Source organism: Sorex fumeus, unplaced genomic scaffold, assembly GCF_029834395.1.
Source record: "Sorex fumeus unplaced genomic scaffold, SorFum_2.1 ptg000041l, whole genome shotgun sequence".
NCBI classification, from domain to species: Eukaryota; Metazoa; Chordata; class Mammalia; order Eulipotyphla; family Soricidae; genus Sorex; species Sorex fumeus.
This window is the reverse complement of record NW_026606098.1, coordinates 6,530,368-6,555,737: the sequence shown is the minus strand read 5'-3', so window position 1 is coordinate 6,555,737 and position 25,370 is coordinate 6,530,368. Positions and strand designations below refer to the sequence as shown.

The window sequence follows — 25,370 nt, the reverse complement described above, 5'->3', positions numbered from 1 at the left end:
TTGACAGTAAATGATAGGAAACAAGCTAAGGTCCATCAGAAAAAGGAGTAAGAATAAACATGCAGAAAAAAACACTTTAAAAATACTTATATCCTAGGGGTCAAAGATATGGTGCAGGAACAACCCTGGTTCAAATCTCCAGCACTACATGGAGTCCTCGAGGATAACCATGGGTCACTCTGAGTGCTGAGTCAGGAGCAGCCTCAGTACTGCAGATTATGGTCCAACACCACTCCTCCACCCCTAGAGGGGGAAAAAAGTAAATCCTTAACCCAAAAAATTGGGTATTTGCAAAGTAAAAGTATTACATGAATTCATAACTCCTACTGAGTTTTTACATGCATGTAGGTGGTATATTTTAGTATGTAAAGAAAACATCTGAAACAATGTCCAACAAATTATTAGCAGTTCTCTATGGAGTGATTTGTTTGATTTTTGGATGGATGTGAGCAGGCTTAATTTTTGATGTCATATATTTAAGCTCTAACTTTTTTAGCAGTTATACAACCCTTTTTGTTAAGTCTATGGGAAAAGTGCCCTGTGTTTCCTGAGTGCTATTGTTTAGGTCCAGCTCTCCGAGTACTGAAGGGCCCAGCAAGCCAGTGACTGATAGATGAATGGGGCTACTTCTCTGCAGCTGCCACTCCTGATCAGTCCATGGCAGTACGCTTGGAGAAATTCTTGGGGTGTTGGAGCTCCCTAGAAAAAAAAGCTATCTAAAAAAATGCCTTTTTCGTTCTGGGCTGTCCTTCACGCCCTACCGAGGTCACCAGTTGACCCCCACGAGCGGCTCTCCAGCACGGCCACGGCCCCAGAAGCACAAGGACTTAATGCAGAACCCAGCAGCTTGGAGCAGAAAAGTGAACGGACTATGCATCATGTCTGTCCGGCGGGGAAAGGGTGTTGCCCCATTCGCCCTCTCCTCTCTGGAAAGAAGATGGTAGCCATATGGGTGCCTTGTGGAGAGCAGGTGTGAGCCGGGGGTGTGGGGACAACTAAAACCTCATGGGAAGGGGGGCGTTCCGGTCCGTCCTTCACGCCCTACCGAGGCCACCAGTTGCCCCCCCACGAGCGGCTCTCCAGCACGGCCACGACTCCAGAGCACAGAAACCAATCTCTTAATTATCTGACTCTCAGTAGAAATACTTCCAGGGTTAATTAGCAAAATAGCAGAAATCCAAAACCAACATTCAATTCTTGAACCCAGCTGTAGAAAGTGAATCACTTCACAATGCTTTCTCAGCATGTCTGATTTGGGGGGAGGGGGTAAACTCTAAATAATAGTGGTGCATCTTTTATTGCAACAATGAATCTAATCAAAGCAGATGGAGTGTCAACTAGAATTCATCTGCCTCGCAGGCATTGGGAGGGGTGGGGGTGGGGTTTTATTGGGGTTCTTCGTGGTAAAAAATAAGTAATGGTAAAGGTGTTTGATATTTGCATGACTGAGACCTAAACCTGAAAGCTTTGTAACTTTTCCCACAGTGATTCAATAAATAAATAAATTATACAAAAATAAAAAAGCCTTTTTAGAGGCACCATCTTAAAAAAAAAACACAGTAGATGGTTTGATAATTTTCTACAATTATATGTTATCACAGGAAGCTATATGAATGCTATGAACTATATTTGCAACTTTTTTTTTTAATTTTTGGGTCACACCCAACAATGCACAGGGTTACTCCTGCCTCTGCACCCAGGAATTACTCCTGGCAGTGCTAGGGGAACCATATGGGATGCTGGGAATCGAACCCGGGTCGGCCGCATGCAAGGCAAACGCCCTACCCACTGTGCTATTGCTCCAGTCCCTATATTTACAACTTTTTATGAAATTAAAATAATTTCCAAAAGTTAAACCATAGATGGAAAAGAATGCATAACATTGGTGCTATTTCTTTTTTAAATGTTTGATAAAGTTTGTCAGTAAAACCATCTGGGCTTATGGATTTTCCAGAAAGTTGTATTTTTTTCCTTTGATTTGATTTGGGCTGGAGCGATAGCACAGTGGTAGGGTGTTTGCCTTGAGTGTGGCCAGCCCAGCCAAGCCGGGTTCAATTCCTCTGTCCCTCTTGGAGAGCCCAGCAAGCTACCGAGAGTATCTCGCCCACACGCCAATGCCTAGCAAGCTACCCGTGGCATATTCGATATGCCAAACACAGTAACTAGTCTCACAATGGAGATGTTACTAGGCCCGCTCAAGTAAATTGATGAACAATGGGAGGACAGTGACAGTGCTACAGTGACTTGATTTATTTTACCTTTAAGATACTGGGCTTGTTGTTGTTTTTCCTTTTTTGGGTCACACCCAGCAATGCTCAGGGGTTACTCCTGGCTCTGCACTCAGAAATTACTCCTGACAGTGCTTGGGGGACCATATGGGATGCTGGGGATTGAACCTGGGCTGGTGGTGTGCAAGGCAAACACCTACCCGCTGTACTATCGCTCCAGCTCCGACCCTTAAGACACATTTTAGAGTGACTTAAAGTTCACGAGAAAATAGAAGGTACAGAGGTTTCCCAGATAGCCCCGTCGTAACACATCCATTCTTCCCACCAGAGGGGCCATCATTGCACTTCATGGACCCATAGACAAGGTACCATCATGTTAAGTCCACAGTTTACTTCAGGGTCCAGCCTGACATAGTCTGTGGTGGGGACAGACACACATATCCATCATTGTGATAGTTTCCAGTGTTCCACTGCTAAAGGTCCCTGTGCTTTGCCTATTCATCTCTGCCTCCCCATCTTTTACCTGCCTCTGACTATCTTCAGAGTTCCCTGAATGCCACACAGCTGAGTCATTCCCATTAGATATACCATTACAAAGCTGTTCATGATTGGGTTCCAGTCATACAATAACCCAACACCCATCCCTCCACCAGTGTACATTTCCCACCATCAAAGTCCCCATTTTTCTCCTACCATCCTCCAATGCCCCTCTGCCATCCCCCCAACACACACACACACACACACACACACACACACACACACACGTCAAGCCTGCCTCTATGTCAGGCACTTTTCTTCTTTCTCTCTCTTCTTTGGTGCATTACGTTTTTGTTTTTTTTTTTTTATTTTTATCAGTGAAACACCATGAGGTACAGTTGTAGATTTACAAATTTTTGTGCTTGGGTTTCGATTATACAATGATCAAATACCCATCCCTCCACCAGTGCCCATTTTCCACCACCATGGATAATATCCCTCCCACCCCCATCCCCCCATCCCACCCTGCCTCTGTGGCAGGGCATTCCCTTTTGTTCTCTCTCTCCTTTTGGGTGTTGTGGTCTGCAAAGGAGGCATTGAGTGGCAAACATGTTCAGTACATAGTCTACTTTCAACAGGTGCATTATGGTTTGCCATACAGGTACTAAGAGGTCCTTGTAATTGTTGGCGTTTGTAGGATAACACTGCTTTGTCCTTCCTGCATAGCCTCGGGTAGTTTAGGGTTATTGGGTTGCTCCCATTCCTCTGTGTTTATTTGTAACTTCTTTCTTTGTGCTCTGTTGACTTGTATATATGATCTTTCTCTTCTCCTTAAGTCCTTTGCATAGTTTATTCAGAACAATGTCCTTTTTGTATAGACACAAGAAGACAGTATATGCTATGCCTTTGTAACATGATTCTCAGTGATATTTTCCCCCTGGGCATCTGTTTTCTCAACCTAAGCCTCAGCTGCCCTTACTTCCTAGCACCCCCAAAAGCAGGGTCCTGATGAGGGACTGGATGGAACCAAGGCAAGCGTGGCATTGAGATGGGCCTGGTCAAAGTGCCACAATTCTTAACTATAAGTTAAGAGCTTGATCATGGACAAATGCTGTCATGATCCAAAAGTGACGATGAGACTAGGACCCTGTTAGGGACAGGAAAGACTAATCGGCCTGAGCACTGTAGTCTGAGATCGAGATGACCCCAGGAGAGTGATTCTATAAGCTTAATGCATCTCTTACTGTGTCCATACAAAATGATTAATATTATGAATGCTTATATATTTGTTGGACAAGGAGAGGAGAAACACACCCATGGGATTCCACCCTTGGGTGGGTCGTCCTGCTGAAAGAGAATCTGTCCTAGAAACAGCATCCCCTGAGGGAAAGAACTTTACCCCTATTGTGACCACACCAATGTGTAAGCCCAGCCCGTCATGGTTTTGGGATTTAACAAGACTGTAAGAGTAGGCTGGGGGATCAGGATAGAGAGCCAGAGCCGAGAGCCAGAGTCAGAAGGACCAGGGGTTCCAGATCGGGGGCCAGGAGAGAAGGAGAGAGAGAGAGGAGTGAACAGGGATGAGATTGGAATAAACCGGTCTTGAGACCAACCAGCCTGACTCTCGTTCCTTCCTTCGCTTGCCCTTGGCCAACAGCCGTACAGATCCAGTCCACACACAGCAGCTCTAGAGCACTGAACGCAGGCGGGGAGATAGAGCCACCCAGAAAGCCCGTGAACACACATCCTTCAGTGTATGTAGTTTTAAACAGCCGTTCAGTAATTTTTTTTTTTAATCACACCCAGTGATGCACAGAGATTACTCCTGGCTCATGCACTCAGGAATTACTCCTGGCGGTGCTCAGGGGACCATATGGGATGCTGGGACTCAAACCCAGGTCAGCCACATGCAAGGCAAATGCCATACCCACTGTGCTATCACTCCAGCCCCCTGTTCAGTATTTTTATCTGGAAGGAAAGGCTGGAGTAGCTTTTTTAACTGGGTAGCAGGGTTGGAGTGTGGATGTGACTGCTGAGACTTCCAGAAGTACAGGGAAGTGGGGGAAGGTAGTCCATCCCAACCCTGAGAGGTTTCAGGCACAAAACCTGCATATTAAAATTTTCAGTCAATTATATCTCAGTGAGGTCCATCCTGAGACAGTGAAGTGCAGCCGGAGGCATGGCAAATGCATAATTTGGCATTATGGAAGCAAGTGGCTACCAGGGACTCTGCTTGGGTGGGCACCAGGATGACCACTAATTTACCCTGATCTACTCAGCCTTGCACGGGTCTAAGATTAACTACAGTTTTTGATCTCTTTCAAGATTTATTTATGTATCTCTGAAGTAAGGCCAATAAATGAGTTTGTATAGCTGAGCTGGAGGTGGTTTGTGGTCATGGCTCCCACACCTAACTTTTGACTGTTTAATTTCTTAGGAAACTTAGTCCCAAGATGTTAGGGTCTGGCCAGAGGCACAGCAGCAATTCTGGGGTATCAGGAACCCCTGAAGGCACCACCAGGCTGAAGATCCATTAGCCCCGCAGGTATAGGCTGACCTGCTCGGGGCACCACACCCTCATCAAAGTGACTTTTTTCACATAGTAAATGTGTGTTTAAAGTTCTTTTTGATGTTTAAAGTATCTTTTTGATGGCTTGACAGATGATTTGTTTTATGATGCTCAAACCAAAACTGTCACAAGCAGGTATATACTCTCTCACTGAGTCATCCCTGAACCCCATTCCAAGTCCCAGATCTCCCCAGTCTGGATAGGTAGTGGTATTTCATTGTTTACTTTTAATTTCCCTTGCAAACAAAAGCAACAATCTTGTCTCACGCTAGTAAAAGTGGCACATATCATAAAGTCTGGAAATATCCAGTGTTGATGAGGTTTTGGTAAGGAACCCTCATCCACTGTTGGTGGGAAGGTCTTCTAGTTCAGCCTCTATGAAAACAATATGAAGCTCACTGAAAAAAAAAAAAACCAGGAATAAAACTTCCATATGATCCAGTTTAACCACTTCTTGGAATTCATCTGTAAAACACAAAACACTGGTTCAAAAGGATATATGCACACTTAATGTTCATCGTTATTCAATGTGATTGTGAATGTTCATCGTGGAGATTAGTACAATAGCCAAGATATGGAAACAACCCAAATGCTTAACTACAACTGAATAGAACGAGATGTGGTATAGGTACCAGAGAACAGTGGGTAGGGTACCTGCCTTGTACGCAGCCAAACCAGGTTTAATTCCTGGCACCCAATATTGCCCACTGAACTCCACCAGGAAGGGTCTCTGAGCACAGAGTCAAAGTAAACATTGAGCACTGCCAAGTGTAGTCCAAAAACAAGAGAAATCATGAAATACTTCAGATAATGTCACACAATAGAATATTATGTAACCCTAAAAAAGTGGAATAATTCAATCTTCCATAATATGGATGGAACTAGCGGATATCAGGAGGATTGAATTCTGTCAGAAGGAAAATGATAGATACAGAATGATCTCACCCTTATGTGAGATTTAAAAGATATAAAGCAAGGTTACAAAGGGTCAAAGATAACACAACAGGAGAAACGAGAGGCCAGAGATAGTACAGCAGGTACAGCACTTACTTGCCTTGTACAAGGCTGACATAGGTTTGATCTGCAGCATCCCATATGATCCCCAGAGCACCATCAGAAGTGGTCCCTAAGCAGAGTCAGGAGTAACCCCTTAGCACTGACAAGTGTGGCCCACAAACCAAAAAATAAACCTCAAATCCCAAAAACAGACTGACTCATAAAACTAAGGGCTGGCTGGGTAGTAGAAAGGGAGAGGCATTGGAAACCTTTGGGGAGGGACTTGGGTACACTGGTGATGAATGTGGTGTTGGAATTATGTACATGGGACACCATCATTAAAAATATTACAAATAACAGTAATTGAATCAATAAATAGTTAAAAAAATTAACTTGCATTTCTCTAACGAAATATTATATGGAACATCTTATGTTTGTCTTCTAAATATCTTCTTTGGTGAGGTGTCTGTTAAAGTCATTGGCGCAATTTTCAATCCAGTTGGTTGTTCTTTTACTATTGAGGTTTGTTGTTGCTGTTGTATTAAATTATGGTTACTAGTCACAGGCCATAGGTCACACCCACCTGTGCTCAGGGATCACTCCTAGCAGTGCTCAAAGACCATATGTGGTCCAGAGGGTGGAACCAGAGTCGGTTCAACAAAGCAATCTAAGTGCATTATCGCTTTGAACCCTTACTGTTGAGACTGAAGAGTCTCTTTGTATATTTTGTATAACAGTCCTTTATCACATGTGTCTTTTGCAAATATTTTCTTCTAGTATATAGCCAATCTTTTCATTCTGACAGCTGTTTACAGAGCACCAGCTTTTAATTTTCCTAAAGTCTAGCTTATCAGTTCTTTCATGGATCTTGCCTTTTTTAGTAATGTTTTGAATTTGGGGCCTTACCTGGCAGTGCTCAGAGATTATTTCTGGCTCAGAGCTTAAACATCACTTCAGGCAGTGCTGGGGACAGTATGTGGAGCTGGGAAACAAACCCAGGATGGCTATGTGCAAAGCAAATGCCCCACCCTCAAGACCCTTGCCTTTGTTGTAATACCTAAAAAAACACTAATAAGCCAAGGATATAGCTGAGAGGTAGAGAGCAAGCATGAAAGTGTGAAGCCTGAGGTTTGAGCTCAGGCAGCACAAAGCAAAAAGGAAATAAAAATAAAATAAAGTCACTGTAAAACCCAAAATCATCTAAGTTTTCTTCTCTGTTACGTTCTAGAAGTAATATCAGAATATCAGAATTTTGTTTTTCACACTTGGGCTTACAATCCAGTATTAATTTCTGAGAACAATGTAAGGTCTGTGTCCAAGTTTTGTCTTTTTCTTTTTATGCCTTTTGGATTAACACAGTGATCTTGGGCTGAGGGGTCACTCCTGGCAGTGCTCAGGGATCATGTGGTTAAACCTGGACCTTGTGCATGCTTACACGGAGCTCTCTCTTCAGCCCAGTTTCTTCCCTTTGCATTTGGTCATTCAGTTCCAGCTCTGTATTTCTTCTATGTCAAATATCAGTGGATTTATTTTTGAAACTTCTATTCTGTTCTCCTGACCTATTTTTTTTTTTCTGTTCTAACATCACTACTACTATGGCCTCAAATACTGTAGTTTTATAGAAAGTCCTGAAGTGGGAAAATGTCAGTGCTTCCAACTTTGCTTTTTTTCAATATTATGTTGGCCTTCCTGGATCTTCTATCCTCATACCCAAGAATTTCATTTGAGTATGAAATGAACATTTTAAAGTGAATTTCAATTCTCATTTATTCACTGCTAATTTTTATAGGAAAGTAATGTATTTTTATATATTAACCTTAAATCCTTCAACCTGGCTATTATTTGCTTGTTTAGGTTTCGTTTTGTTTTGGAAGCCACATTCAGCTGTGCTCAGGACTTACTCCTGGCTCTGCACCTAGGGATCACTCCTGTCAATCCTTGGGGGAACCATATGGGATGCTCGGAACCAAACCCAGGTCAGCTGTGTGCAAGGCAAGCGCCCTACCCACTATACTATCTTTCCAACCCCTATACTTGCTTATTAATTCCAGGAATTTTTGTTTTGTTTTGCTTCATTCTTCTGGATTTCCTACACAGACATTCATGCACTCTGTGAACAGAATTTGATGTATGACTTCCTGTTCTGCATCAGTTTGATTCCATTGTTCTTGCCTGCTGCACTGGCAAGGAGTGGGAAACAGTGGTGAGAGGAGGACATCCTTGTTTTGCTCCAGTTCTTGATGGAAAAGTGTCATGCTTCTCACCCTTAATTACAACCTGAATTATGGGCTTGTATATGCTCTTTATGAAACTAAGAAAGTTCCCCTTTGGAGAAGGCAGCTGGAATAGAGAAAGGATCACTAAGAAAATGAAGGCTGGAGGAACCGGTCTGGATAGGAGAAGTGTGCTGGAAGTAGATAATGGACCAAACATGATAACCTCTCAGTATCTGCATTGCAAACCATAAATCTCAAAAGCAGAGAGAGAGTATGGGAAATATTGTCTGCCATGGAGGCAGGGTGGGAAAGGAGGGGCATATCAGGGATATTGGTGGGGAATGTGCACTGGAGGGATGGGTGTTTGATCATCGTATGATTGTAACCCAAACATGAAAGCTTGTAACTATCTCATGGTGATTCAATAAAATTAATTTAAAAAAAAAAGTTTCCCTTTGCTCCTAGTTCACCTGAAGATTTTAATCTAAACAGGTATCATATTTTGTCTAATATTTTCCTACATTTATGCAATTTCTTTTTAGACATCATTGGATTTGATGTGCTAATATTTTTGTTACGGTTTTTCACATCTATGCTCATGAGAGATACTGATTACAAGTTTTCTTTTGCTATTTATTCCCATCTAGTTTTGGTATTAGGGTCATGCAGATCTCAGAGTGAGTTAACACTCCTTGGCCAGGGATCTGGCTCAAAGGGTGAGTGAATGCTCTGCATGCAGGATGCCTGGGTTTGAACCTGGCCCCATGGTTCCCTTGCACACTGCTAGGAGAGACGCCCATGCAATGAGCCAGAGTAATAGCTAAGCACAAGGGTGTGACCAAAAAAGAAAAAAAAATCCAGTTCAATCTCTATTCTACCCAAAAGACTAGAGAATTGATATGATTACCTCCTTAAATCTTTAGTAGAATTCTCTACTATAAGCATGCTAATACTGCCATATTGAAACATTATTAACACAATGTATTTATATAGATCTACTCAGTCTTTTGGGGTAGAGCTAAGAGGAAGAGCATGACTGCAGGTCATTGATGACATGTGTGAATTTTGGCAAACTGTACCTTTCAAAGAACTGGTTCACTTCATCCAGGCTGTCACTTTGGGGGGTTAGTTATTCACTGTATTCTTTCATTTTCTTCTAATGCCCATAAGATCTGTATTATTTCCCCCTTTTACTCCTGATTTGTGGATTGTGTCCTTTATTTTCCTTACCCAGGTAAGAGGTTTATCAATTATATTGACCTTTCCAAAGAACCAGCTTTTGAACATCATTATAAATGACTGTTATTGAAATAAGAACTTTTAAGGGAATAGAGAGATAGTATAGTAGATAAGGTACTGCCTTGCATGACACTAATTAGGTTTGACCTAAAGCACCATTTATGGTCCCCTGAGCACTGACAGTAGTGAGTAGAGTTAGGAGCAAGTCCTGAGCACCACAGGATGTGGCCCCAAAAGCAATAAACTTTGAAAGTATTATTGAAAGTTACTGAAAGTAGATCTTACAAGTTCTTAATTTTGTTTTTGGATCATATCCAGCTGTGCTCAGGGACCACTCCTGGTGGCACTCAAGGGACCATACACGGTACAGAGGATCAAACTCAGTCACCTCATCCTTGGTGCTATCTCTCCAGCCAAATACAAAATTATTAATTATAGTTACCATTCTGTATACAAATTCTCATAGGGATTTGTTGGGGGGGAAGGGTAGCTTGGGGGACCATAACCAAGCCACCAAGCAGTATTCAGGATCACCAAGAAAGTTTAATTAAAGCATAAATTCTGCATATATATATAGGATAGCAATAAATATTATATAAAAAGTTTTAGGGTATTAAAACTGAAACTATCACACTGCTGTTCTTTGAAAAACTTGTAAATCAGGGCCCAAGAGATAATTCAAGGGCTAGAGTACATGTCTGGCATGAGAAGATGTTGGATAATATATTGATGCAGATGCTGAATTTAAAGGAAGCTATATTCAGGGCTAGAGCGATAGCACAGTGGTAGGGCGTTTGCCTTACAAGCGGCCAACATGGCCAACCGGAGTTCGATTCCTCCGCCCCTCTTGGAGAGCCCGGCAAGCTACCAAGAGTATCTCGCCGCACGGCAGAGCCTGGCAAGCTACCCGTGACGTATTTGATATGCCAAACACAGTAACAACAGGTCTCATGATGGAGACGTTACTGGGCCCGATGAACAACGGGAGGACCGTGATATTCAGGGGGCCTCAGAACCATATGCAGACTTTATAGGGAGGTTGACAGAGGCTAGTCAATGGCAGGTCAAGGGTATGAGAACTCAGTAGCACCTGTCAAAACAATTGGCTTTTGTAAATGCTAACAAGGATTGCCAGGTTGTTCTGCGCCCCATTAAGGAGGAGGACATAATGGGGTACATGAAGGGGTGTCTAATGTTGGTTCTGCTAAAACATCAGGCACAGATAAATACTGTTGCGGCATATGCACTACAGACACAAGCTCAGAACAAATGTTTCAATTGTAGGAATAAATGTTTCAATTGCGGGAAATCAGGCCACTTTCCAAAGGATTGCAAGGAACTCCCAAGGTCCTCCTTGGAAAGCTCCACCCGGGGCTACAGAGCTCCATGGTATAAGAGGAAAAGAAGGTCCCAAATTCAGTCTGTGACACTGTATCACATCTGAGAGTTGAGCACTCCAGCTCACTCAGCCAGGCCAAGTATCACCAGGAGTGGGTCTCTGGGTCTGGTCTCTTCTGAGTAATGGGGTCATCAAAATCACAAGTGATGGAGGAGGGCGAATAAAAAAAAGAAAAGTCACCGGGGAGCAGGAAGATAACTGGGTTCCAGGTTTGATCTCCAGCAACACCTGATGCCCACGCCAAGCACAGTCCGGAATGACTGCTGGGTACAGCCCCCAAAACCAAAGAACATATTGAGGACCCCAAAGACTTGTTTATGAGTTATATCTATCAATGTTTACCATACTAGAAACTACATAAGCCCGAAGTGATAGTGCAGCAGGAAGGGCATTTACCTTACACAGGACCAACCTAGATTTGATCCCCAGCACCTTACATGGTCTTCCAAGCCCAACAGAAATGACTCTTGCAAAGTGAGGAGTAAGTCCTGAGCACTGCCAGGTATGGAACCCCCAGTCCTGGTGGGAGTGGGGTGGGGGAACGACCAGCAACAAAACACTACACTGAAATGTAAAACAACTAAATTCACTTGAAAAATTTTGAGACCTACTAAGTTTATTTATATTTTTGATTTGGAAGCCACACCTAGGAGTGCTTAGGGATCGCTCCTGTTGGTGCTGGGGCGATTATAGGTGGTGCCAGGAATTGAATGCAGTTCAGCCATGTGCAAGGTTGGTGAGTTTATCTGCTGTACTATCTCTCTGGTCCTGCTACTATATTTGTTATTAAAAAGTAATACATTTCCAGGGTGATCCCTGAGAATAGAGCCAGGTGCGGACCAACCTCCCTAACTCTAACCCTATTTAGGTTTTCAATACCAAAATCTGGGGGTTGGGGCATAGCTGGCAGTACATGGGGGTTATTCTTTATTTTTTTATTTTATAAAGTAGTTCACAATATTTCATTACATTTAATATTCAAACAACAATCCCACCACCATTACACCTTCCCACCACCATATTTTGGATGTTTCCATCCCCAACCCAAACCCCTGCCCCCAGGCAGAATGGAAACAATGTATTTTGTATTGTTTGTTATGAAAAACCGCTGAAAAAAAGTATTCTTAGAGGAAAGAGTGTGGAGATTGCTGTATTTCACCTAGGGGCCATTAAGTCTTTTTATAAAAGATCACTAATAAAAATTAAAAAAAAAATCAGTCATTAAAAAAAAATCACTAACATGTTCTTAAAGGTTGAGCCTTGTGTGCTTGATATATATATCTCTGTGTGTGTATACATATATATATATAAACAAATGCATATTTCCTTCTAAGATTGATTGCCTCATGGGGGTTATTCTTGGTTCTATCGTCAAGCGTCATTTCCAGTCATGCTTAGGAACCATGAAGGGGCAGGATCAAACCCAGGTCCTACGGAAAAGCATGTGCTCAGTCCATTATCTCTGCAGACACTATGCAGACACTGCCTCTCCCTCCCAATTTGGTGAGTAGACGTACTTTACTTTTATAGTCCTGTTCAGTGTCTGGCCTCACAGAAATACTATGCAGTTGTAAGAACAGACAAAACCATGCGCTTGCTGCAATGTGAATGGAATTAAAGGGAATCAGGTCAAATGAAGTCAGTCAGAGTGAAAAAGTCATATACTTGATGATCTCACTCACCTGTGGTATACAGAGAAAGAAAATAAGAGAACAGACAATATGAATAATGACAAAGCCTTGGTCTTGAGTTACAAAACTCAGATTTACCTGCAGTGGAGGAAAGAGGGAAAAAGGAAGGAAAGGCAGACTAGAAGTGACATAAGGACAGTAGTGAAGGGTGCTGGGGACTTTGACGGTGGTGGAGTACAATAATTTTGTACACCAATATTCAATACCATAAATGTTAACATCATTGTAACCATGCTACCTAAACTATCGATTTGCTCGTAAAGTAAAGGCCCTCCCGTTGTTCATCGATTTGCTCGAGCGGGCCCAGTAACGTCTCCATTGGAGATTTTGTTGTTACTGTGTTTGGCATATCGAATACATCATGGGTGGCTTGCCAGGCTCTGCCGTGTGGGCGAGATACTTTTGGTAGCTTGCCGGGCTCTCTGAGAGGGGCGGAGGAATCGAACTCGGGTTGGCCATGTTGGCTGCGTGCAAGGCAAACACCCTACCACTGTGCTATAGCGGTAGGAGCACAGCGATAGCACAGCGGTAGGGCGTTTGCCTTGCATGCAGCCAACATGGCCGACCTAAACTATAACAATTATTAAAAGGGAAAAATTCAAATAATTCAAAAGTCTAAGTATCAATTATCCATCACCTTACAGTGGTAAGGTTTTTTTCCTTTTAATTTTTGCTTGAGAGCCCAAATATTATCATTGGCCATAAACACTAACAACTATTCTCCTTCATTTGTTTTCCAGAATATGTGAACAAAATATCTATGTCTAAACCACAATAGTTTCTGACCCATTTTTTTCAAGTGAACACAGCTTTCTACAAAAATACTGGCTAATTCATTTTGCAACTCAAGCCACTTACATTCCTCACAAGCCCACACTTCTGGTGGCAGAAATACGTATGGGCACTCACACTCTTCCCAGTCGACTACCTGAAATAAAGCCTTCAGGGATGAAACTTGAAAAAAATTCCCTTTCTTGCTTCTTGGAAAGCTACACTGGCATACTCTTTTTATCACACATTAACCACATTAAATATCATAATGGATTTGGGATGGAAAGTGTCCTGGTCTACATCTGTGATACCTCACTAGCAGTTTTTCACAACTTTGCTACAAATGTCAAACCAGGAAACACAGAAATGACATCTTATTATGGTGATGAAGATAGTCTTCCCTAAGCCCCCCAAAAGGGTTTCAGAGCTGTTTGGGGACCACTGCAAATAACTTTTAGAAAGAAACACAAGAAATAGAGAAGCCAAATAAAGGAAGAAACTCACTTCACCCTATACTTCCTCTGAACTGTTTACTTTCTCTGAACTCTTCATGTATTTCTTTTTTAAAGTACCACATGGTGCAAAGCTTTATGATCAATGTTCAGTGTTGAAACAGAGATGACCTTTGAGAGCCAAAACATTACTGGGGCTGGAGAGGTAGTACAAGGGGTAAGGAGTTTGCCTACAAATGTAAACCCTGAACATAGTTGGGCATAGACCCAACATGCCCTTCCTCCCCCACAAAAAAAAACCACCAAAACATTAAAAGTAGCAAGTACTCCAAAGGAAGGGCCAAGTGTGATGAGAATTCAAAGAAAGTAGCACATGAAGGATGACCATGAAAGGTGCAAAAATAAGAAGGCATTTGGTTCAAGTACCGACAGATGCCTAGAACTCAGACAGGAGAACTTTAAAACAAAATAATAACTAGAAAGTACACAAATATTTGTGTTTTATAGTATTGTCTGCTATAGCATTATAGTATTGGTAACTCTCATTTCTAAGTGCAAGAAACATATTACACATTTTAGAAATTAATGCCATTTAGAGAGGAAAAAAAACTGTGAGTGAAGTCCCTTCCTGGGGCCGAATGATAGTAAGTGGGTAAGGTGGCTTGCCCTACACGCTGTTAACCCAGGCTGGATCCCTATATGGTCTCTGCCAGAAGTGATCTGCCCTGCCAGAAGTGATCCCTGGGACCAAAGCCAGGAGTAAGTTCTGAGCATCATCAGGTGTGGCTCTCACAGCTGACCCCACCCCCCACCAAAAAAAAAAAACAACTCCAAAAACGAAACATTCTCCCTTTCCTTAGACTCTATCTTGCTGGTGTTCCAGCATTATCAGAATGTAGGAAACAAGAAATGGACTGTTAAAACTTTGGAACAGAACTATTAACCAGAATAAAGAAACTAGAATGGAACAATAGTAGCCTATTGTGTAAGATTTCCTCTCTGACTATTGCAACCACTAAAACAGAGAGCAAATCATATAATATCACCCACATTTTTTAAAGCAGTACAGCAGCAAAGGCACCAAAATACTGTATAGTACCATAATCAGTTGTTGTTGCCTCCTTTGCTGCCTCAGCACTGGGGCTGTCTGGTCCCTGCCACACAGTATCTGCAGATTAAGCTACACTCCCAGTCCCACTGCACTAACACATGATCTTACCCTTTACTTATCTATATATCCTCTACAAATGTCTAGATGACAACGCTATAAACAAATCCAACAAGCAGCATTTCTTTTGTTGAAGCAATCTAACTTTAAGTTCTGCCACAAAATTATGTTCCGGGAGGAAAGAATGTAATCTTATTTAACTTGCAACTATGGGAAGGCTCTCAAACATAAATCACAAAACAAGGAATTAAATAGCAGGAATTTGAGGCAATTTGCAAAACACTTAGTGAAAAAGTGGTCATCTATAACCTCCATCTTTCCCCGGAGGAAGAGCTACAGCAAATTCAGGAGAGAAGTTCCTGTCAGATCCATTCCTTAGAAGGTCTGTAAGGACCAAGAATTCTCAGACCCACGACGAATTTCTCACGGCACTTCCCCTTACCAGTGTCACTGAGCAAGTGTTTAAACCTTAAGTGCTGGTAAATTCAAGTGCACCATCATCAGATGCCTGACTCAGAAGTCCCAGCCCCACCCCGACGAAACATCCCAACAGAAAGTGAAGAGATCCAAGTGAGGGGCTGTGTGTGCCAGAGGAAGGCTCCACGCCCACCGCCCCCAGCCGGCCGGCCGCCCTCCCCCCAGCAGCCCTGAAGCCCCGCCGGCGGACCCCAAGCTCCGAGACCCGCACCAAGCGACAGCGGGTTCCGAGGCAGACCGGAGAAGGCAGTCTCTGCAGTCGGATACTCGGGACTCTCCCTGCAGGGCCGTGACTCCCCCCCAGGTGCAGGCGAGCACCGGCGACAACAGCCGGGAGACCCTCAGGGCCGAAGCCCCCGGGGCGGCCGCGCCACGACGTCCCGACCGAGACCACAGCCCGCGGGGCCCCTCAGGCCTCGGCGCTGCAAGGCCGGTCACTCGGGCGGTTCTCAGAAGGGCCGCGGGCGGGGAGCGCGCTCCACAGGCGCGGGGCCGCGGGCGGGCCGGGCCGGGAGGCCGCTAGGCGCAGCCCGCGCGGGGCTGCGGGGCGAGCCTGAGGGCCGGCGGGAGGGCGCGGGACAGCGGGCTCACCTTCCGACAGCTCCAGCTCCAGCTCCGCCAAGCCCTCCCGCACCTCGGCGGGCAGCGGCACCGCCTCGAGCGGGCCCGCACAGTCGCTCATGGCGCGGGAGCCGGCGGGCCGGGCGGCGGCTACGTGGCTGCCCTCGGCCGGCGGCCCGCAGGCGGCGGGGCAGGGGCGCGGCTCCGGCAGCTCCGCACCGAGCGGCGCGGGCACGAGCGCGGGCACGAGCGCGGGCGGCGCCTGCCGCGTCGCCGCCGCCCCGCGCGCCCTCGCCGGCCGGCTTCCAGAGCGCGCGTGCGCGGTAGGAGGGGCGCGCGGCAAGAGCGCACGCGCAGAGCGCGGCCGCTGCTGGAGGAGGGCGCCCGGTCCCGCCCAGCAACACCTAGGGCTCACAGCCATTGGCCTCGACGAGCGGCTCGGTCGCTCCGCGTTCCTATTGGACAGGCCAGGAACACGTCACTCCCGAGAGGCTCTGCGCGAGCGCCCGCGGGGCCGGGTTGTCCGAACGGTCTCTCCCCGAGGGGTGGAGCCCCTGGCCTGCAGCGGGTCTCTGCACAGCTCTGGGGAGTTTGTGAGGGGGGATCTCCGCGTGTCAGAGCTCCCTTCCGAGCGGGATGTCAGAATTTCGTCCTGAACGGCCACTGTGAATGCCACTGCGCTGTGGCAACCTGAGCCACCTCTCCTCAGCGTCGCCCCCGTTGGCGCTTCGGTTGGCGGCCGGGTGAGTGGCGGGGTGCAGGCGGCTCATCCTTCCACCTAGGGCAAGGGGTTCGGGCTTTTCTCTCACCCAGAGGTCGGCGGGCTCTGGCCGGTGTGCCTCCTGTGGGGTGACCCCGTCATCAGACTGTGCCCTGACAGCTGCGGACGCTTGAGCTGTGCCTGCAGCCCTGAAGGCAGCCTTAGACCCGCAGGAACCTCCAACCCCGTTCTCTGACCCTGACGTGATCTGGACAAAGGGGACAAGATTTGACAACTTGGTAGCTTGAAGCTGAACTGCGACCCTCAGGAACCCTGATGGAGATTTTTCCGCAAATACATGTGGGAAGTGCCTGTGAGCACAGCCAGATGTGGCCCCCAGACGAGGTAGTAGTCGTCCAGTTGAATGTAAGGTGATAGTCCTCCCTGTAATGTGTCTTCCCCATCTGTCAATCACACTGACCTGTTCGGTGGCCCCTGGATCTCTGGTCATGTTGGACTTGTGTGGCTTTGAGTGTCAACTTACTTGCACTGTGGTCTTTGCATCTTTGTCCAGGTTGACCTGTGTGTAGCTTTTGAGTGTGTATTAGTTCCTGCACCAGAGCACAACAGGCTGGGATACCACCTTGTGCGGAGGCTCTGCTTTCCTGTACAGAGCCACCTAAGGGCACGGCTATTTCTGGGGCCTGAGTTAGACACTTATGCTTCTCTGAAGCCACTGCACTACAGCTTTCAGTGAGCACTCCACTATAAAGTTAATATGGGTGCACAGGAATTTGATTTATTCAGTGTTTGATAATCATTTTACGTTTCTAGACATTGGAACTGAAGACATTTAATTTTTACAGTGCTGGTGAAGACACTTCTGTCACTCTGACAGGTAGAGCCTGGACCTGTCAGTATGGCAGTATGATTGCCAAAATCATATAGTGTGACAGTAGTGTAGACTGTGGCAGTGGTGTAAATAGGCAGTGTCATACACTGTCAGCAATGTAGAACTGGCAATGTAATAGGGTATGGCAATGGTGTAGACTATGGTAGTCATATAGAATGACATTGGTGTAAACTGGGAGTGTTGTACAGTGTGACCATCTGTTCAGTGTCAGTGTAACAAGTTGTAGAGTGTGAGTGACATTGCATGCCACTGTTATACATCCGTATCTGTAAAATGTGATACTGTAAAAAAGAAAATGTGATATTGTTTAGTATAGCAGTGTTGTATTATGTAATGTATTATGTATAGCAGCATTGTGTAGTGTTGTGGTTCTCTATAGTGTAACAGTTGTTTATTACAAGGCAGTGGTGAATGTTGTGGCAATGTCTGACATAGGTCAGTATTGTAATATGAGGCAGTGTTTCCAGCTGAAGTAGTACTGTATGGCATGACAGTATGGTAAGGTGTAGAAGTGTTCTCTGGTGCAGCAACTTTGTACATGTAGCAGTGTTGTATAGGATAGCAATGGAGTATGGCCAATACGGAAAAAAATACAAGAAAGTACTACCAGTGTTGAAAGAAAAACCTATCACCAAAATAAGTAATGGGCCAGAGCAATAGTAAAGTGGGTAAGGAATTTGCCTTGCATGAGATTGATCCAGGCTCGATCCCCAGCATCCCTTATGGTCCCCTGAGCACCACCAGAAGTAATTCAGAAGTGTTTTACACTACTGTCACACTATGTTCAGGAGTAACCCCTGAACATCATTAAGTATGACCCAAAAAGCCCCCCCCCAAAAAAAAAGTAATGACACTGGGATACTTACAAACATACCAGCAGATTTGGAGCAAAGGAGACTGGGTGCAAGTATGAGTAAAACTGCAGCACCATCTACAATAGCCAAAATCTGGAAACAAGTATCCAAGAATAGATGTCTAGATAAAGGAACTATGGTACAATGGAATATTACTTGGCCATAGGAAAAAATAAAATTATGTAATTCACTGCTTCATGGATGGATCTAGAAAGTATGTTGAGTGAAGTTAGAGGTAGAGACCAACACAGAATTCTGTCACATGCGGGAAATAAAAAAGAATAATGGTGGAATAACAAAATGCCCAAAGACAATGGAAACAAAGAACATGAGAACTGATCACTGCCACTGTCCTCCCATTTTTCATCGACTTTCTCGAGCGGGCCCAGTAATATTGTGAGACTTGTTACTGTGTTTGGCATATCAAATACATCACGGGTAGCTTGCCAGGCCTTGCCATGTGGTTAAGATACTCTCGGTAGCTTGCCGGGCTCTCCGAGAGGGACGGAGGAATCGAACTCAGGTCGGCTATGTTGGCTGCATGCAAGGCAAACGCCCTACCCGCTGTGCTATCGCTCCAACCCGTGAGAACTGATATTCAGTAGGAAACATGCCAAATGGGGGTGGGGGAGACTGGGGAATAGGTAAGGAAGGGGAAACAATTATTGTGGAGGGAATTGTTCAACTGGGAGTAGGAGGTGATGCTGAAAAAAAAAGTGTTATGCATAAAACCTTTTCATAACAGTACTGTAAACCACAGTACCACAGTGCAAAACTTTATAGTTTTTTAAAAAAGCACCTCTCTAGAGGCAGACTGGTTGGGGGTGGGAGATGGTCCCTGGGGAACGGATTGCTTTTAAACGTTGTATGCCTGAAACTCACTTATGAATAACTGCGATTTTAGGATGACTTTTTTTTTTTTTGCTTTTTTTGGGTGACACCAAGCAGGGTTACTCCTGGCTCTGCACCTCAGGAATTACTCCTGGCAGTGCTTGGGGGACCATATTGGATGCTGGGGATTGAACCCGGGTCGGCCGCATGCAAGGCAAATGCCCTACCCATATACTATCACTCCGGCCCCATTTTTAAAGAAATAAATTTGAAAGATTTGGGGGGAAAGGGGGTAAACTATGAAAAGTTACTCATGAGAAATAGGTAGTTGACAGCAACTTACAAAAACACAAACCAAATTAGAGTAGATAATTGGTAAATAGATGCTAAGTGAATACTGAAAGTTTAAAAAAAAAACCTTATGGGTGTCTAATATAAATTCTAAGTCTGTATTTTATTTTTGCCAGTCACTGATAAAAAGTGGGTAAGACCAAATAATACGAGGCTGTTCACAAATAAAACAGTGCTTTAATTTTATTCTTTATGTTTGCATTTTATTTATTTTTTTAATGTTTGCATTTTAAAACCCAGTTTACATCTGTACCCTTTAAGAAACAAGTCAATAGGGAGCTATGTCTGCTCCCCCTTCTTTGGAAGAAGACAGGTGGCTCTGCCCACATGCACAGAAGTAGCTCCTGAAGGGAGGAGTGACAACACATCTGTGTTGAGTGACAACAACACAGAGGGTCCGGGGAGAACTCCATTAGGCTTTGTAGCCCCATAGAAAGGTGAGACCACCCAATCTATAATCCCCAGGGCTGGTATCTCGGGCACTGAGTGAGGAGAAGGCACTGCTCCGGACGTTAGGTCGCACTGTCAGTTTTCCTCAGGAAAAGGAAAACAAATCTCTTCCTCTTCCTTAAATGGCACTATCAGAGGTAAGAGCCACAGGATTTTTTTATTCATTGTTTAATTTTCTGGCGGAAGGACCTCTTTGAAGTGGAATCTACATAGAAATAAAAAATGATGTAGCAATTTGTTAGATAGAATCACACCTTTTTGCGGGATGGGGGCCTCCAAGTGATGCTCAGACTACTTATTTCTTAACTCATCAGCTGACAGTTCAATTCATGGGCCCGAAGGTGCCAAAGATTACCTAGGCCACCCTGGTAGTACTTAGGGAGCCTCCAGCACTGCACCCAGCAATGGTAAGATACAATGTTGTACCAGGTATTAAACAGTGGTTGGTTGCATGCAACTGAACCCCTGTAAGATCTCTCTGGCCCCAGAAGGAAATATTTTCTTAAGAAGTTCACAGTATTGAACTGTAATCACTGAATTCAGTATGTTCTTGGTAAAAATAAGACTCACATAGTTTAAATTGTGATGATTAAACACTGGACTAATAAGCTATTATCTTAAGCAGTGGGCTGATAAACTAGTATCCTGGCAGCAAACTATTTTTCACTTTCTGTGAGTGTAGAAGATGGAACAGAGGCCCAGCTAGTGATGAAGTCAGAAGGACCCAACACTTCCACTTAAGACCAATATCCTAAGACATATCTTAGTTCCAAGACTCTGTGCTAAGGCCATGTCTACATTCTTCTTTTGGTGTTGCTGATGATAGTCCATTTCTGAGACCAAATCTACACAATCACTAAGTTGGATTCTGCAATCAAGATGCATTGTCATACAGCTGTCAATATTTTAAATTTTAATTATAGATATAAAATATGTATTATAGTTTAGATTACTCTGGTGGGAGAGAGGGTGGTTCACACCCAGCAGTACTCAAGGACTTTTCCTGATTCTCTACTCCTGGTGGTACTTATGGGATTATCTAGTGCTGGGATGGAATCAGGGTCAGCAAGGCAGATAAATGCCTTGTCCTTGCACTGTCTCTCTAATTCAACCTTGCAACATAGCTAGAAAACACGAATACCTGGTGGTACTCCCCCAAGTCTTTGCTGGATCATTTCCAAATGGTGAATATATTCTGTCAAAGAATGTTCTGGATCTTGAGACACAGTCAGGGATATTTCTGATCTGGAATTTGGGGATAGAGCGAACCTACAAATGAAGCACCACATTACCTCACATTCATACAGGGCCTCAAAAAAAACCTCATTGATTTTATATTAACATATGAATGTTAAGCTGTATGACATAACATTAACATACCTCCAACCATTATAGCCATGGGGCAGGAATAGTTTCACTTTCACTTTGAGAGGGCTCAGTCCCTGTGATGACAGTCTAATAAATAGTACAGCCAACCCAGTTTAATTCCCCAGCACCACAAGGTCTCTTGAACTCAGCCAGGAGCAACCACTGAGCACAGAGCCAGGAGTATCCCCAAAGCATTACCTTATGTGGCTCAAATCTCTTTCCTCAATCACATTATTAGTTTTTCATTGAAAGGAATTTCAAAAAAAAAAAAAAACACATAATGTGTCTAGAGATAACATCTATAGATTATAGAAATATCTCAGCTGCCAAATAGGTGTTAAATATTGATAATATGTTGTGCAAGAAAAAACATTTTCCCATAGGAAAGAGATAAAAGTAGAATCAACCATCAATCAATCATACCTCTGTATACATGTGGGTATAAGAGAAAACATGGTGTGCAGTGTGTGAGCATGTATACGGTGTGTGCATATGTTAGTCTGTGTGCAGGCATGTGCATGTGCATGTGCATGTGTGTGCGTGCGTGTGTGTGTGTGTTGTGACTGAAGGAAGTCGACATCCCTGTGCCCAGAAATAGGCTGGGCACCCGCACCAATCTGCTGAGGACATCTAGTGAGGTGGCTACAGGCTGCAGAGCCTGTAGCCTACAACCTAAGGCTATACAGCTCACCTTTCTCTTCTCCGTAGGGAAGCTCTAGGCACAGGATCCCTGCTATGACTCGAAGACACATCCCGGGTTGGTAGGGACTCACTGCTCTCGGGAGGAGACTCCTGATGCCGTGGTTTTAAGAATTCTTTTCCCAGATGATTTCACAATAAAGGGATCAGCATAGAAGAACAAATGAATTTTAGTAGGACGTTTCATCACCGAAACATAACACTTTTAAGAATCCATAAGATTTATGCACTTTGAAGAATCCATAGGACAGTTTCAGAATGCTTTTGAAGTGCCCATGTTAAGGTGGTTTCTTTTTTTAAAGCTTTAGAAGAAGCTGTGTTTGGATAAGCTGCATTTTACTCCCTCAATCCTGCATTGTAAGTACACATTCCTCCAGTGCTCTGGGGCTGCTAGGGAAGATTGGGGCCAGGGAGTAGCTTACCTAACAGGTGACATGCACTCCTTACCTTGAAGGAGTATGCTTAGGACCATCCCAAGAGGGACTGAAAGGGGCTCATGGTTTTGATAGGCTAATGCTAAATCAAAGCACTTCAGTTTCTACAGCACACAGCCGCAGAGAAAAAAGGTGTGTGTGTGTGGGTGTGGGTGTGTGTGTGGGGGGGGGGGGGGGGGGCGCTCCACAGCTCCCGGAGAATGCACCAGGTCCCAAAAAGAGCCAAGATCACCGGGAAGTCCCAGATGGGGTAGGTGCCACATCCCGCCTCCTCCAGATGGAACCCCGGTGACCAGGAGCCTCTACAAGCATAGCTCGAGTATGCAGGAACCAGGACTCCAAACCACGCGGCCGCTTATGCGGCTGCACGACATCTCCCTATATACAAAATGATCAATGGAAAGTAAATCATCCAACATTTCTCCCTGAAAATCAGGCTTAACTCTTATACAAACCACAACACCCAATAGGAGAGAGAGAACAAAAGGGAATGCCCTGCCACAGAGACACGGTTGGGTGGGGGGGGGGGGGAGGGGGAGGGGGGAGGGATACTGGGATCCGCAGTGGTGGGAAATGGTCACTGGTGGAGGGATGGGTATTCAAAATAAATAAATAAATTTACAAAAAAATAGATAATAAACAATTTTGAGAAATGAAAAAAAAAAACAAAAACAAAGCACTTCAGTTTCAAGAAGGAAGTGCCAAGGCAGAAACATCACAACTTGGGGTCCCACAGGAAAGCCTAGAGACAGGGTGGCTGACTCCAGGGGCTCTGCCACCTATCCCTGCAGGGGATTTCCCTGCGGGTGGGACAGAACTTGATGGTCTGAGCCATGTTCTGAGCCAAGCCAGTGAGGAAGAACTAGACATGAGTTGGGGGAAAGGCCCTTCTATGCAGGAAACCTATCAGCTCATGGACCCAGCACTTCCATTTATTTAACAACTGTTTTTGCCAAGTTGTTTTCCTTATCACATAATAAACTATGATCTCAGAACTGTGCATCCCCACCTGGGCGGGAGGCTCTACCGGGGACCAAGGCTCCTCTCCGACCCACTTCTTGCCATTTCTTAACCAGGAAACGCAATCTACAAAAAAAAGGGGGGGGGGTGAAAAAGAAGAATTAGAAAAGGGTTGGGGACACAGTACAGGGCTAGAGCACTTGCCTTGCATGTGACTGACTGGGATTTGATCCCCAGCACTATCTATGGTCCCTGAACCCTGCCAAAAATGATCCCTAAACAAAACCAGGAATAAGGCCTGAGTGCCACCAGAAGTGGCACAAAAAAGAAAATTCTACAAACTAATAAAAACTTAACCAAAAGCATAATTTTCATCATTCACTTTGAAATGCTCAAAATTCCCAGTCACACTTGGAAAGTGACCCCCATGCAAAGGAGGGTTGGGTGGAATGCAATGCCTTCAATGGGATGAAGCTGATGATCCTGGGAAGGGGAAGGAAAGAAAGGCCTTCCCTGGCATTCTGCAGAGCCATCCCACTCCACCCCAGGGCACAGGGCACAACCTAGAGGGGCCCACATATCAGTAGCTCATCTTAGGCAAATGTTCCTTTTATGTGACACAAATTTAACCAAAGTATAGAAAACTCAAGTTTGAAGAAAATGCAGTTTTTAACTAGACCAGATATGCCTGCTGCCAGAAAGAACTTTGGCAAGAGATACATTGTGAGGCAAAGCATTTCCTGACCAAGAGGCAGCCTTCAATCCTTTTGTTGCAGAAGGTGACCATTTGTCTAGTTTTGTGTACAAGCATCATGAGTCACTACTTCAAAGGCCTCTGTCTCGAGAGCTATTGCCTTCAGATCCCCAGTGTGATTTCCATTCACAAAGACAGTGGTGCATGTTGGGGCTATACCTTAAGATGGCAATCACCACCCTCACGGCGGTCCGGAACTTTGTGAAAGGACGAGACGTCACTCTCCTGTCTGTTTTAGAAGGAAATACTCCCAGGTGAGCAATCATGGACAGTGTTTCCTGCTCAGAATCTTGGAATCCACCAATCAGCAGTAACAGATACTTCTTTTGATAGATCAGGGCTTTCCTAAAGCTCTCTGCTCTCAAGTAATGCAGGTACAATTTTTCCATCTGAAAAAACACAGCACTTGATCACTGAACAAAGAACCCTGCAGGAACAGCTTACACCAACCACTGGTACCAAGAGCTTTGAATGGGGCCAGGGAGCAGCTTGCCTAATAGGTGGTATGCACCTCCCCACCCTAGCACTGTTAGGTGGGGCCCGGGTAACCCCTGAACACTGAAACAGTCAGACCCACATTACCAGTGGAGAGGGGCTTTTAAAAGTTAGCTCTTGCCCCTCAAGGGGAAAATAAACTATCAAGGAACCATGGTGCTTTCTTCAGCAAATACCCAGAAATCAGTCAAGACCTATGTGAGCAGAGATTATCGTGCTGCTACAAATCCTATCATGATCACTAAATACAACAAAGCCACTGGTGCCACAGCTGCCAAGAGCCCATAATTTGACCATTAAGGGCTCTCTGGCAGGGA

General features: G+C 44.6%; 2 protein-coding genes across 9 annotated transcripts in view; both read right to left on the bottom strand.

The window, feature by feature from the left end:
* DIP2A (disco interacting protein 2 homolog A) overlaps positions 1-16,483 on the bottom strand; it is a 75,347-nt gene extending 58,864 nt beyond the window's left edge. For all 8 annotated transcript variants that reach the window (XR_008793229.1, XR_008793228.1, XM_056119306.1 and 5 more), the window contains exon 1: positions 16,275-16,483. Coding sequence is in view for 6 of the 8 variants with exons in the window: in XM_056119306.1 (XP_055975281.1) it covers positions 16,275-16,365 (91 nt within the window). In the remaining 2 variants the exon portion in view is untranslated. The remainder of the gene's footprint in view (positions 1-16,274) is intronic.
* A 3,591-nt stretch (positions 16,484-20,074) lies between these two features.
* PCNT (pericentrin) overlaps positions 20,075-25,370 on the bottom strand; it is a 48,252-nt gene continuing 42,956 nt past the window's right edge. The window contains exons 34-38 of the mRNA XM_056119545.1: positions 24,718-24,947; positions 23,854-23,930; positions 22,403-22,526; positions 21,485-21,612; positions 20,075-20,548 (exon numbers count right to left, since the gene is read on the bottom strand). Of these exons, the coding sequence (XP_055975520.1) occupies positions 20,505-20,548; positions 21,485-21,612; positions 22,403-22,526; positions 23,854-23,930; positions 24,718-24,947 (603 nt within the window). The 3' untranslated portion in view covers positions 20,075-20,504. The remainder of the gene's footprint in view (positions 20,549-21,484; positions 21,613-22,402; positions 22,527-23,853; positions 23,931-24,717; positions 24,948-25,370) is intronic.